Raw genomic sequence first — 15,308 nt, 5'->3', positions numbered from 1 at the left:
GATTACTAAGCTCATTGAGGCTTCTCAGGAGTTCAAGAAGCCACTCTGTCTAACGTTCATTGATTTAAAGAAGGCCTTTGCTTCTATGGAGACGGAATTGGTCATAGAAGCCCTAGCCAATCAGGGTGTACAAACTCAATACATCAGGATCCTCCGTGAGGTCTATTATGGATTCACTACGAGGATCTGATCACTCTACAAAGAAGTAATTATCCATGTCAAGAGAGGGGTTCGGCAGGGTGATACCATTTCACCAAAACTCTTCAGTGCCACCCTTGAGAACATCATGCGATGACTGGAATGGGAAGGAATGGGAGTGAAGATAGATGGTAGGCAACTATACCACCTCTGCTTTGCTGATGACATCGTTCTAATAACACCCAACATCAGCCAAGAGGCAGAAATGATGACCGACTTCGACCGTGGGTGTGGAAAGGTCGGCCTACAGCTGAATTACGAAGCATCACAATTATGAAGACAATGTTTATTACAAAAAGCCTCGTTTCTGATCCTCCATTCGCTTTCAATGGAACCACCATCTCCGAATGCAAGTTATATATACCTAGTTCGAGAAAGAAACATGATGAATGATCTGGCACCTGAGTTTCGCAGGAGGATGAGAGCATCTTGGAATGCCTTCAAGAGCGTTGAAGAAATAACTAAGAGGACAAAGAACCTCCAGCTTCAAGCACATGTCTTCAATTCCACTGTTCTTCCTGCATTAACATATGCCTTAAAGACCTGGGCCCTATGAAAACAGGATGAGAACGCTACTTGGGTCTCTCAAAGAGGAATCGAAAGAGCTATGCTTGGAATATCACGTATCACTCAAATGAGAGATAGAATCCGGAGTTCTGATCTCCATCAACGGTCAAGAATCAGGGACGCTGTCTGATCTTCTAAGGTATCAAAAATCAGATGGGCTGGACACGAAATGAGGTTTACAGACAACCACTGGCCTAGACCCATTACTGACTGAATTCCACGGGACATCAAAAGACTGCATGGACGCCCACCTACAAGAGGTTCAGATTTCTTCCTAAAGACCCTGAAAAATCGGTTTGAGGCTCTCCATGTTCCTAGAACAGATGCCATTGGGCTACACTAGCACGCAACAGGCATGCATGGAGACGTTACTGACACCCACTCGAATAAATCGATGAATAAAGGGAGATCAATTGATATATTTTTTAGGTTTTAGAATTACTGCTTTTATGCACCAACATGGTTGGAACTGGAAGATACTGTCTTGAGTGAAGTTAGCCAGAAAAAGAAACAAAAACAGGATGCTGTTCACTCATCTGTGGAATACCGAACACTGGATGTGGAAATGTAATGTAAAGGGGCTGCTTAAATCATCCCTGATTCCAGTGTTTAGAGAGAAGCCGGACTAAGAAGGAAAGAAATTTGGGGCGGAAGAGTCCCGGAAGTTTACAGGGATCAGGGATTCATTTATGCCAGTGACATGAGTGAGGGGTGTAGCCATTTACCCAAAACACAGATGCAACAGAACTGAAAACAAGAGATCTAAGCTGTAACCACTGAAACCTAGTCATATGCTTGTCCAGATGACAGGTGGGGGCAGAGTGGGCAGCTGGGTGGGGAGGGAATACGGGAACACGGGTGGAGGGAAGATGATGCAGGAATTGGTGGTCAATGATTGTACGCCTAAATACAACTATCAATAACATTAAAAATACTGGCATTTTAATGAAGACTTTAAAAAACAATACAATAAAATAAATTTCCAGATTTCAGCACCCACTGAGGTTAAAGACCCTCTAGTCCAGGCATTAGGCTCTGATATTTTTCCTGTGATGCTGAGACCATAGATGTGGTTGTGGGGATGGAGCTGGACCCCACCTTTCAAGTCGCATGCTCGGTCCACTGAGCACTCCAATGGCATAATAGTTTAAACAAGAGAATCTTACAGCACACTTGTATGCAATACCCCTGTTCCCTAAAGAAATTGCTGTAATGTCACATCATAAACCTGTGATTTGAGTTCTTAAATCAAACAAAATGCACAATGAGAATTAGTCCAATGTTGAATGGAATGCAGTTGAATAACCAAGCAGGTGGAGGACATCTCCATAGTTCTCACAGTCCAAGCAAGTCTACAGAAAGGGAAAATCTGTGGGAAGTGTTGCTGGGAGGAGCTCAGCAATCCCCCAAAAAATCCTTTTGGGTTTTGTTTTTAATCAGACCCAGTGATGTTTGGGATACCATAGGGGATGCTGGGCATCGAAGGTAGGCGGCATCTGTAAGGCGAGAACCCACCGTGATGCACTGCTGTTCTCGTCCTAATTAACTTCACTATGGGCTCACAGTCACAATTTAACATACACACAATAAAACAGTTTTTGGTGCTTACAAGCGTACAGTAGGTAGGCATTTGCCTAGCATGAGGCTGACAGGGTTTGATCCTTGAACACTGCTAAAAGCAACTTACGAGAACAACCAGAAATAACTGCTGAGCATCCCCAGGCCCCATAACAAAAGAAAACTCAATTTCTTCCCAAATTCAAAAAACCATGGCAATGATCCAAAGGCAAAGATATGCATGTTGTCAGATTGACTGAGAGGAGTCCAGAAAGGGCACCCGACCCTTTAGGTGTACAGTCTGGCCAGTTATACAACTGGGAAAACAAGAGCCTTGAAACACATGGACTACTTGACATACCTGACAGATAGGGAAGAATCACAATAAAGTCAAGAAAGGAAAGCACTGGATCTGTCCGTAATGAACAGCTTCAGGGAGAAGATACCCCTACCCCATGCCACACCCCCACATTACATGTTCTAGGAATGAGAAGGGGACGCTCAATGTCCAATGAGCAATGAAAAGATGTTGTGGACTGGAGGACTCCTGGGTTGGCCACATGCAAAGTAAGCATCCTACTTGCTCTACTATTACTCTGGCCATTTCTAAATAAATGGGAGAAAACAGGGGAAAATGGGAGAGCACTTAGAAAGCTTTCAGGTTTAAGTCTCGGTCATACAATGAAACACCCGTCCCTTCACCGTGCCCACTTTCCATCACTAAAAACCCAAGTATAATGCCATTCCACAGCCTTCCTCTACCTGTGGGGCAGATAATTTCCAATTATTCTCTCTACTTTGATTACATTCAATATTTTGACACAAGACCCACCATTATTATTTGGGATTTTATTCCGGCACTTTGATCTGGTGAAAACGCAACAGTAGACAATTCTTTTTCAATTGCTGGTTATAAATAACATATGATTTTGGAATTATGAAATTTTAACAACAAAATCTGGAGGAATTTCTGCAAAAACCTGCTGGGTTCTGAGATTTGTTCCTGAGTCTCTGGGATTATGGCCATTAAACAGCTTTATCACGAGCCAGAGAGGTGGTTTGTGGGAATGACTTAGGCTCTTGTTGGAGTGGGGAGGAATTGGCCAGCTCCACACCCATCCAGCAAGGCCCCACGTATCTTCGTGAGTGTGGGCCCAAACCTGACTTTCCAAAGGCCTTTGGCGGATGGAGGCCACCGAGCCGCCAAGGAGGAGCAGTTGGGGGGACAGCACCAAATACCCTTGGGGTGGACCTGGGACAGTAACCTACTGCAGGATCCAGATGCTTTTCTGCTAAAAGGCACTGGGTTTCGAGATTTGTCTCTGAATCTCTGGGATCATGGCCATTATTCACCTTGATCACGAGCCACAGAGGTCAATCGTAGACGTCAGAAAACTCGGGGTTTCGTTGGGGCGGGGGGAAAAGGGCTGGCTCCACCACCATCCCATTAGGCCCTGCATGTCTCCTCACTGCAGTCCCAAACCTAACCGTCCAGAAGCCCTAAGAGATGGCGGCCACTGAACCGCCAGGCACAAAACCTATTCCCACCTGAAATACCCAGCTTTGGTAACCTACTGTGGGGACAGAACACATTTCTTCTGAAAGCCACTGGGTTCCGAAATTAGTTTCTGAGACTCTGGGATCATGGCTGTTAAACAGAGTGATCAAGAGCCAGAAAGTTCGTACATGGGCAGCGACTCGGGGTCTCATTGAGGTGGGGAGGAAAGTGCAGAGTCCAGCCCAATCATATGAGGCCTTGCATGTCTTGTCACTGCAGGCCCAAACCTGTCTGTCCAATGGTCTATGGAAGATGGTGGCCACCGAGCCACCAAGTGGGATCAGGCTGAGAAACACACCCATTCCCCTTGTGGTGGTCTGTCGCCGGTAGCTCATTGCGGGTATCGGGCACATCTCTGCAAAAAGCTGCTGGGTTCCGAGATTTATCTCTGAGTCTCTGGGATCGTAGCCTTTAAGAGGTTTGATCAGGAACCAGAGAGACCTTGCCTCCAATTATATAGCTGAGCAGGAAATGGTTTGTTGTTGTGTCTTGCACATACCTAACTTTGGCTGTTTACTTTCTTGGAAGACTTTGCCCAAAGTTTTTGTTGTCTGGCCAAAGGCACAACATCTATTTCGGAGTATCTGGAAGTCTGATGGTGCCATCAGGCTGCTGATGCAGTCGCCTTACAGGCACAGATTGACCTGCTGGCGGTACCATAATCCCGTGTTGTAGAAATTCTATATATGGGAAAAAAAAAAAACACCAATAGTGGGGTTGGAATCATTGTGAAGCGACTAGGATGCTAGCCTCCCCATCCGATAGGTACCCAGCAGCACCACAGAATAATTCCTGAGATGCAAAACCAGAAGTAAAACTTGTGCATCAAAGAATCCCTTCCAACACCCCTGAATAAAAGCAGCTATTAAAATTAATCCAAAGAGGGGCTGAAGTGATAGCAGAGCGGGTAAGAGGTTTGACTTGCACGTGACCAACCCGGGTTCGAATCCCAGAAACAATATGGTCACCTGAGCTTTACCAGGAGTAATTCCTGAGTGCATAAGTCAGGAGAAACCCATGCGAAACGCTGAGTGTGACACAAAGAGCAAAAAAAAAATTATAATCCAAAGAGTAAATTTTCAAGGCATATACCTGTCACGTGTCTAAACACACCCCAAAGTGCCAAACCCAGCACTGAATCCAATGAAAATGACCGACGGCAAAAGTGTCCCTTTCCTTTGGGGGCTGCCCGTGAACATATCTGGAGTTTCGATAAGTGTTATTTCCAGTCCAAAGGCTCCAAACAGGGTCCTTCACAGTCTCCAGTAGGAAGGAACGAGATGACCAAGACCCCCACTCTTTGCAGGCTCCTCACACCAAGGCCTGAAGTCCATGTGCCCAACCTCCAGTGCCGTCTTGGACCTGGATCGATGGTGGCTGCAGGGGCCCTCAGGATAACGCACCTTCACCCATGACACCTGAGCGACACAACAGCACCCAATGTACCCCTAAAAAGCTCCACATCTACGAAAGCCTGGATATCCAGAACAAGTAAGAAACAAGCTTGAATGCACCATACAAGCTGGCTAGACCTGGCGCTCAAGTTGCCAAACCAGGGTGCTCAAGCATTCCAAATCCTAACACAGGAAATACTGAAGAATGAAGGATTACCTATTTTTCCATTTTCAAAGTATTCAATGCTGCATCTTGGTTGATTTCTGCCATAATTCCCACTAACCAGTCCCACTGGGCCAAGCCAGAAGCATAGCAAACAATAATAGAGTAGTGATCCATGACAGCTCTGAGCAGGAGGTTGTTTCTGTACCTGTTTATTCAGTCAACTTCGTACTTATTTTCATCACCATGACCCATTGATTACAAGTTAACACACAAGCAATTCCAAGCACAAGAATACTGGCATAGGTGCAGCCCGGGTGAAAATCAGCAGGCTTCAGCAAAGTACTTCCCACATTCCTTACATATATACGGTTTCTCTCCACTGTGAAGTCTCCTATGTATAGTCAATTGCGAGGATGAAGTAAAGGCCTTTCCGCATTCCTTACATATATATGGTTTCTCTCCAGTGTGAATTCTCCTATGTACACAAAGGTTTGAGGCTTCAGCAAAGGACTTCCCACATTCCTTACATATATTATGGTTTATCTCCAGTGTGAATTCTCCTATGTACACTAAGTCTTGAGGCTCCAGCAAAGGCCTTTGCACATTCCTTACATATATACGGTTTCTCTCCAGTGTGAATTCTCCTATGTATAGTAAGGCTTGAGGATTTAGCAAAGGCCTTCCCACATTCCTTACATATATACGGTTTCACTCCAGTGTGAATTCTCCTATGTTCACTAAGTCTTGAGGCTTTAGCAAAGGCCTCCCCACATTCCTTACATATATACGGTTTCTCTCCAGTGTGAATTCTCCTATGTACACGAAGGCTTGAGGATTGAGAAAAGGCCTTCCCACATTCCTTACATATATACGGTTTCTCTCCAGTGTGAATTCTCCTATGTACACTAAGTCTTGAGGCCAAAACAAAGGCCTTTCCACATTCATTACATATATACGGTTTCTCTCCAGTGTGAATTCTCCTATGTACATTAAGGCTTGAGGCTGTAGCAAAGGCCTTTCCACATTCCTGACAAACATAGGGTCTCTCTCCAGTGTGAATTCTCCTATGTACATTAAGGCTTGAGGCTGTAGCAAAGGCATTCCCACATTCCTTACATATATACGGTTTCTCTCCAGTGTGAATTCTCCTATGTACACTAAGGTTTGAGGCTTCAGTAAAGGACTTCCCACATTCCTTACATATATACGGTTTCTCTCCAGTGTGAATTCTCCTATGTACACGAAGGCTTGAGGCTTCAGCAAAGGACTTCCCACATTCCTTACATATATACGGTTTCTCTCCAGTGTGAATTCTCCTATGTACACTAAGTTTTGAGGCCAAAATAAAGGCCTTTCCACATTCCTGACAAACATAGGGTCTCTCTCCAGTGTGAATTTTCCAATGTTCACTAAGTCTTGAGGCCAAAGCAAAGGTCTTTCCACATTCCTTACATATATACGGTTTCACTCCAGTCTGAATTCTCCTATGTTCACTAAGTCTTGAGGATTGAGCAAAGGCCTTTCCACATTCCTTACATATATACGGTTTCTCTCCAGTGTGAATTCTCATATGTACACTAAGATTTGAGGCTTTCGCAAAGGCCTTCCCACATTTCTTACATATATAGGGTTTCTCTCCTGTGTGAATTCTCCTATGTTCACTAAGATTTGAGGCTTTCGCAAAGGCCTTCCCACATTCCTTACATATATACGGTTTCTCTCCAGTGTGAATACTTCTATGTATACTGAGGCCTGAGGATCGAGTAAAGGCATTAGCACACTCCTGACATATATAAGGCTTCTCTCCACTATGCGTTTTCATAGGTCTATTAAGACTAGAGGTCTGAATAAAGGCCTTCCCACATGTCTGGCATTCATGAGGTTTCTCTCCTGTATGAATTCTCCTATGCATAATAAGATGTGATGATTGATCGAAGGCCTTCCCACATGCTTCACATGCAAAAGGTTTCGCTCCTGAATTTATATTCATATGGTCATGATGGAGTAACCCTTGACTCATACTTTGTTCTTGGGGCTGACATTTCTGGGGATTCTGTCCACTGTGGTTTTCTAAGGGAACACCACAGTGATGAGAACATGGGGAGGCTCCCCCACATTCCTTACACCTATATGGGTTCTGCTCATGGTGACTGTGGTTGAGGGTATGTTGCTGTGAGGGACTCACTATAAACAGTGCTTCTCTCCATAGCAGGTGCCCAATTGGGGAATTTTGTGTCTGTGAACTGAGAATAACACACTCCAAGGAACTTTTTCCAGGAGAGGGCTTCTTCAGAGTGAGGTAGCTCTCACCATTCTGATCACCCTCAGACAACATCCCGCCTGTCTCGGTTTCCTCATGGGGCTGAGGGCAGGATTGATCACTCGAGACATTATCATACAGTGCAGGATCAGAGACATTCCACTCGAGGTGGCAGCTTTCCTGTAGAACAACAGATGATTCTAATTATTGACTTATTCACTGAGTCTTCCTGTCAAAAAAACTGAGCCCTTCAGATGTAGTTTCACACATATGCACCGCAAAAATGCAATTACTGACATATGAATTGTCTTACTATTGAATAACTTCATGTTACCGTAAGTTGGACGCACAACATTGATGGATAGAGAGTAAATTCTGTGACTTTCCCCCCTTTTAAATTAATGAAGGAATACAACTAGAAATAATTCCTTCTATAGAAAACGGACACATCCATTTCAGGAGAAAATGAATAGATCCACATGTCGGTTTGGTTAAAGTTCCGTGTGGAACCTGTGATGCAGTGGTGAAGACTACGCTGCATCGTAACGCAGCTGAAGCAGACCACCTGGCCATTGCAATTCTCTCACCACAAGTGATGCCTTTCAGGATCAATGAAGTTTTTTCTCTTTCTTTTTTGTCGTTTCTATTTATTTGTGGTTGGGTGGGTGGAGGGGCACACCATGCAGTGTCTAGGATCATTTCTGTGGGTCTATGCTGTCTATAAGGCGTGCTGGGTAAGGACCATCCATCCCTAAGCAAAGCAAGTATATTTCTCACTGCACCATCTCTAGGGCGCAGAAATTAGCTTTCTAAACAACTACCACTGTCAAGCCAATCAAAACTCACAGTACTTTTTATACATGGTGAATTTCAGCACCTAGCAAAGCTAAGAGTCCTCTACTCCAAGCATCAGGTTTTGGAATTTCTCCCTGCCAATCCCAGCCTTCCACCTTTACAATCACATACTTGGTCCACTCCTGCTGGCATAATAATATTTATTCTGTATTCGTGAATCTTACCAACTCACTCGTACCTGCTGACCCCATTCCCAAATCAAAGTGCTCTAATGCCAAATCCTGAAGTCGCGGTTTCCGTTCTGAAACTGAACAAAACATGCAAATCAAGCACATGTCAAAAAATGTAGCATAATGATGCCATGTAGTTAACAGTACATCTCTGTGGTTCGCAAAGTCCAAAGAGTCCCACACTAAAGAAAAGATTCGGATAGTGGAAAACTGTGAGGATCTTGGCAATTCTACACTAGGTTATGTTTTTGTTTTTGAGCAGACCTGTGATGTTCGGGGAACCAGGTTATTAAAGAGATTATTGAACAGGTCACATTCAGGCACTGCAAGGCGCTCCCTGCTGTACTATCATTTAGATCCAAACTATCTCTGTTATGGTGTTATTTATTCGAAAGCCATGGAAGCAAATTACAGGATCATTCTGTGATTGACAGTCCAGGGAAATGAAGAGCAGCTTGAGTGCGGCACAGACCCAAGGATCCAGGACACCAAGGCCCCGGCCTCAGCAGCATGTTTCACACATGCTCAGGGCACCCATACACTGCACAGGGCCTGAGCCAGGAAGGGTCCTCAGACACTCACCCGCACACACGCCTCTCCAACCCGACCTCAGAGCTCCTCCTTCCAGCCAGGAGATCACTGCAGGCTTCATTCCAGTGTGCCCTGCCCCAACAGAGACAGAGGCATGGATAAGTCACAGGGAAAAGGTGACAGGTAAATGCCCATGTTTTCCTGATATAAGTGGGCATATATCTGAAAAGCATGAACAGAATGTCCATTTCCAAAATTCCACATATTTCTAGTTATTCGAGAGTTATGACCGAAGAAAATATCACAAATACTCTAGACCTGGCCTTGTGTATGGCCGACAGGGGGTTGATTAGCACAGTATGTTTTTGTTTTTTGTCTTGTTTTGGGTCTCACCTGGCAATGATCAGGGCAGACTCCTGACTCTGTATTCAGAAATCACTGCTGCTGGTGCTCGGGGATGACATGGGTTGCCGGGAATTTAACCCACGTGCGCCGCTTGCAAGAAAATCACTTTCCTCCCTGTACTGTCTCTCTAGGCCCAGCAGCACATGGGGTTTCCTGAGCCCCTCATGAACTTTTCATGGATTTCAGTAAAACTAAGTGCATAATAAATCTGGAAATGGCCAAGGGTGACAAGAGACCCTTATTTTTTAAGCTAAAAATGTATCCAGAAAGAGAGCACAGCAGGAGTTTCTCACGGACAATCCAGTTGCGATACCCGATATCTCCTAGGGTCCCTCATGCCAGCCAGGAGTGATCCCTGAGTGCAGAGTCCAGAAGCAAAACCTAAGTCTTGCTGAAGTCTCACAAGAACCATTAGAAGTAAATCAAAGCACTGAAATAGGGCTGCGTCTAATGAGTTGAGAGACGAGATATCAAATACCCTGTGGTGTGAAAGAGATAGTACAGCAGATAAGACAGAAGCGCTGCACACACATGTGGGTTTGATCCCAGGCAGCCCATATGGTCTTGGAGCAAGTCCAGGTGTGGATCCTGAATTCAAAGGCAGGAATAATCCCTAATCCCTAAGGAAAAAAGAAAATGCAAAAACCGTCTGACTTGAGTGACTGGTGCAAAAGTACGGGGGGTGAGACACCGACAGTTTAACTTGCCAAGAGGTTTCAATATACGGTTCCAAATGGCCCCTGAACACTCTTAGGTGTCATCCTTTAGCACAGAGCCAAGAGATCTGTGGACTGTGCCCCCCAAACAAAGGAAACAGCAAAACCAATTAAACACACAAAATTTTGTGTAGTACACAAAGTAAATTGTTGCACCAATGGATGGAAGTATTTAAAGGGACTTGAGTGATAACTGGGCAGATAGGGATCTTCCCATGGACACAGTCGAAAACGGTTGATCTGAATCACCCCATACGGTCTGTCTACCCCACAAGAGTAATTCCTGAAGACAAAGCTGAGAGTAAGCCCTGAGTATCCACAGGTGAACCCTAAAAAAAACGAGGGAGGGAAGAGCTACTGCACGCCCGTCACAGAGCTACTGTTGGACACACAGCTGCCGCCCAACCCCAGGGAGCCAAGCGGGTCTGTTCAGACATGGTTGGCTTCACACTGCTCTCACCGACAGCCTGCAGATTCTGGTAGGTCTCCAGCATCACGTCCCTGTAGAGCTTCCGCTGAGAGGCCTCCAGGCATGACCATTCCTCTGGGGTGAAGTTCACAGCCACATCATGGAAGGTCACTGCGTCCTGAGTCAGCACACGAAGAGGGTGGGAGTCAGAGTCTATCTTAGCCTCATTCCCACTACTCTGAGGCCAGGTCCCAGGGTCCTATATTGTCGCTGGGCCTCTCCACTTCGAATGAACCAGCCTCCATGCTCACGCATGACTGATGGGCCCCAAAAATCACATAAGGGAACTGGATCTGCTAAAGTGGGAGGACGTTATACAGAAGGTTCTTGGATGTATCTGCCTTTCCTGGTAACCACCCGGCCAATTCGAGCACCACTGTTCCAGTGAGCACTGTAGAGAGGATCACCTGAACACAGACTTGTACGATCCAAAAGACTATCCCTGGGTGTAGCAAAAAACACTGCACGCTCACCGCTGCACCCTCACAGCTCATGACCACTAGGATTTAGAACTCGACAGTCCATATAGACAACTACTCAGAGCAGTGCATGGCATTTGTGCCTGTAGGAACTCACTGCACTGTACCGCCCCAAATCCTGCTCAAATAAGGTAGAAGTTTCTTGACCCCAACATCTCTACTGGCCGCAGAGATCCTTGGCTCTTTCTCCTTGGGATCAGCGCATGCCCAGAAAACCACACACAAGATTATGTGAACGTAAGACTATATGACCGAGCAGGTAGTCTCTCTAAAGTAGGAAGGACAAAACAGGAGAAAAGCAAGTCGGGGGGCCCAAGTCACTGTAGTTGCCAGGGCGCAAACGGGGCCAGCACACCCCAGGGTGCTTTGAGGCCAGTCAGTTGTGAATCCAGAGCACAGAGTCAAGAGGACAGCTGATGACAAAAACAATGCAAAAGAAGCTGAAGCAGCAGGTTGGCGTAACAGGACAGCTGTTCCAGGGACAGCATGTAGGACTGGCGGTCCCCAACATCCCATATGGTTCACAAGCACTGCCAGGGGCAATGCCAGAGTGTAGCACAAGAAATGATTGCAAGAATCCTTGCTCTGCCACCCCAAAGAAAACAGAAAACCCAAGATGAAACCTTTGGACCTCCAGCATCCCACTGGTCACCTAGACCTTTCAGGAATGAACATTGAGCACTGAGATTTGAGTACTCCTCATGCACCACTGGGTCGCCCCCAAGGCTAAATAAAACAAAATAAACATACACAAAAGCAGCTTCAAACAGCAGAATGGGACGGTCTGATCGGAAGTCTCATCTTGGAATCCGTCCAAAAGAAACTCAAAACAGATGGTCCAGGAAGCCTGGGCACTCCTGGTACTACCTCATGTCATTCTATCCCTCTACTCCTACCTGGGGACAGTTTATCAGAAGCCGCATCACCATCTTCTCCTGTCACTGTTGTTCTGAGGATCAGCAGGAGGCTCCGTGCAAAAACCTGGAGAAGTAGGAACATTGAGCACCAGACAGGAGCACCTCCTCCCACTCCTGAGCTCAGACCAGCCACACCCTCGGGCACAGCCTCACAATTCTGCCTCTGGGAGACAATGGCAGAAGCTCCTGTCTCCGCTGGGGATGCAAATTTTTTTAGCATCTGTGCTGCACTTTTAGGAGAGGAGCCTGGGCCCAGGATACAGGGGAAGAAAAAACAGCCTTCTCCGATCCCCAGATTCCTCTCTGGCTCCCACAGGAAAGTCCCTGTAGGCCTTTTCAGGGGCCGACTCTCAGCCCAGGAGCTCCCGAATACTAGCGCCCCCCTGCAGCTGGCAGCAGTGCTGCCCCGTGGCAACCGTAGCCTGGAATGTGGCTCCACCATGTGACTTAGAGTGAACAAATCTTCGACACTCTCTTGCAGGGTAGACAAGGACATGCACCTGGGCACTCTGTTCTGGGGACCTCAGTATTTACCACAATGGCCTGTGTCGTCTGCTCAGGGAGAGATGAAGAGTCAGGGGTGCTTTGCAGCTTGATGTGAGGGACCTGAAATTCATGAACCAGAAAAAGATACACTGGTATTGCGGTTAGAAGGCAATAATGTGAACTGGGTGCTTGACTAGATGAACCAACCAATCCTCTGTATCCGATATGGCCCCCAGAAGCACCAGGGAAAATACCTGAGCTTAGAGACTCGAGTAACTCATGAGTATCTCCGCATATGTGCTCTCTCTCCCCTTAAAATATAAAGAAGCAAAAATAGCCCCCGAAAAACATTTTCATTGGCAAACCTCTGCCACCTGCAGGCCCCCTTCCCCCCCCCCCCCATATACCCTGCATGATCGCGGCTATCACAGGAGAAAATGAAGATGACCAGCAACAGGTCTCCTGCCATTAGGTGGAGGGGCTGAAGCTCTGCACCTTAAATCTGGGGATTCTACAGAAGCGAGCTTAGGGCCGATGGTTCAAACATGGGACTGCTGGGACGATTGGAATAGCCAAGCCCTTGGATGATTCCCGCATTCACCCACTGTTGCCCCATCCTGGAGCTGGAGACGATCGTGAGAAAAGAGTCACGCCAGAATCACGAACTCACAACTGTCACACCTGAACCGTGAGACAGCCCCCACTGCACCCCAAAGCTCTGCGTGGCCCTAAAACCTCCATCACACCTCACGATCCACCTGGATGTTGGCGAACAAGTGAAAAACCAGCGCAAAAGTGCCCCCCAAGTTGGCTCGGCCGCTCGGCTCAGAGTGTGGAAACGGGAAGGCGCAGGGTGCTTACAGGAGGTTGCTCGAATCCTGCAACTAAATCCTTCTTCAGAGTCCCCCTTCCAGGATGGGGAGCAAATTTACTTGTCCTTTGAGAAGTGAGCAACAGCCCCACTGTCTGAGTGAGGGATGGAAAATGAACCATGACATTTATGACATCACTTATGACATCACTTCTGTTTCCATTAGGTACCTTAAAGAGCCAGAGTCTAGGCACGGAGAACGTTTTTGCCACCCAGGTGAATCTGTGCTGCAAGGGGGATGGACTCGAATAAAGGAGTGGAGAGGCAAATGCTGGACTGGTCGGTCACACACTGGGGGCCTAGGGGTAAGGAGAAGTCCCCTGATCCTGCATTGTCACCTAACATCGGACCAATGATATCTAAACACAGAATGTTACCCTGACTCTTCTCAAATGATCTTTGAGCTCAGAGACAAGAGTAAACACAGAGCACTGTAGGCTGTGGTGAAAAATTTAACAAGAAAAAAGGCAAATTCTACCGAAGGTGGGGGGGAAATGATGTACAAAGACAAATTCGAGAATGAAACATTAAAAGAGTCAAATTTCTGGTCCTTAAAAATCCCCTATTCTTGGGGCTGGAGAGACAGCACAGCGGGTAGGGCGTATGCCTTGCACACGGCCAACCCGGGTTCGATTCCCAGCATCCCATATCGTCTCCTGAGCATTGCCAGGAGTATCTCCTGAGTGCAAAGCCAGGAGTAATCCCTGTGCATCGCCAAGTGTGACGCAAAAAAGAAAAAATAATCCCATATTTTTGATCTATCCGTGCTACAGAAAGTCACAGTTTCTCCTGATTCCCTGTTGTTCTTTCACCATTGTGCATATATGTGTGTATATATAAGTGTGACTTTGTTTGATTTTTGTTTCTAGGCCACAACCGGCAGATTCAGGGCTTACTCCTAGCTCTACACGCAGGAATCACTCTGGTACAGACCATATGGGATGCAGGGCATAGAACCTGGGTCGATTGCTTGGATGGCTCCTTACCCACTGTACTATGGCTCCGGGTCTAAGTAAACGTGCTCCTAGCACACTCAGTGGGATTCCTGAGCAAATGTCCTGACTCCTTGAAAACCAAAACTTTCTTGCTTAAAAAAAAAAAAAAAAAAACAAAATCCTTTACCCTGGTTGGATTCTAGTTCTAAACAATTTAGGTTTAACATTGGTTCATCATTTTTCCTCTGCTACAAGGAGTTGAGGCTTACTGAGTAACACCCATCCCAATCACACCCATTTCCTTAGTATTCATCTTTAATTCCCTGTGCTCTGCTTCCCCTATACACTATTCACCCATTTTCCCTAATCACAACCTGTGAATTGTAAAGTCAGATTCTCCAGAGATCTCTGGATTTTGTATTTGTAAATAAAATGTTGACTTTCTCTTTCCTTTATATCCTCTACAGTTTACTTTAGAAAAATATCCTTTTTTGCTCCTGAACAAGGACCAGTGCAGTCCCAAGTTGGGAAGATTGTGCTGGGAGGATTGGGATGGCCATGCCCCCAGCCCTCAGCTTTGTCTAGACAAAGGAAGGCAATATTATGCTTTTGTAACTTCAGAGTTAATTAACTGCAGATACTATATACTCCTGGGCATTGTCATGTATATGAGACTTAAGCCTCATCTGCCCTTTGTTCTTAGCACCCCAAAAGCAAGAGACTGGATGGACCCAGGAGAGCTGTGAGCTACCCTGGCATCAAAAAGGGACAGGT

At 46.1% G+C, this 15,308-nt stretch overlaps 1 protein-coding gene across 1 annotated transcript in view; it reads right to left on the bottom strand.

Annotated features, from left to right (window-relative positions):
- LOC130022018 (zinc finger protein 571-like) overlaps positions 1–15,308 on the bottom strand; it is a 157,842-nt gene that overhangs the window by 72,068 nt on the left and 70,466 nt on the right. The window contains exons 2-3 of the mRNA XM_056112742.1: positions 6,929–7,223; positions 6,069–6,844 (exon numbers count right to left, since the gene is read on the bottom strand). Of these exons, the coding sequence (XP_055968717.1) occupies positions 6,069–6,844; positions 6,929–7,223 (1,071 nt within the window). The remainder of the gene's footprint in view (positions 1–6,068; positions 6,845–6,928; positions 7,224–15,308) is intronic.

The sequence above is a fragment of the Sorex fumeus genome, unplaced genomic scaffold (genome assembly GCF_029834395.1).
Source record: "Sorex fumeus unplaced genomic scaffold, SorFum_2.1 ptg000019l, whole genome shotgun sequence".
NCBI lineage: Eukaryota > Metazoa > Chordata > Mammalia > Eulipotyphla > Soricidae > Sorex > Sorex fumeus.
Note: the sequence above shows the minus strand (reverse complement) of the source record. Positions and strands in the feature narration are given on the sequence as shown.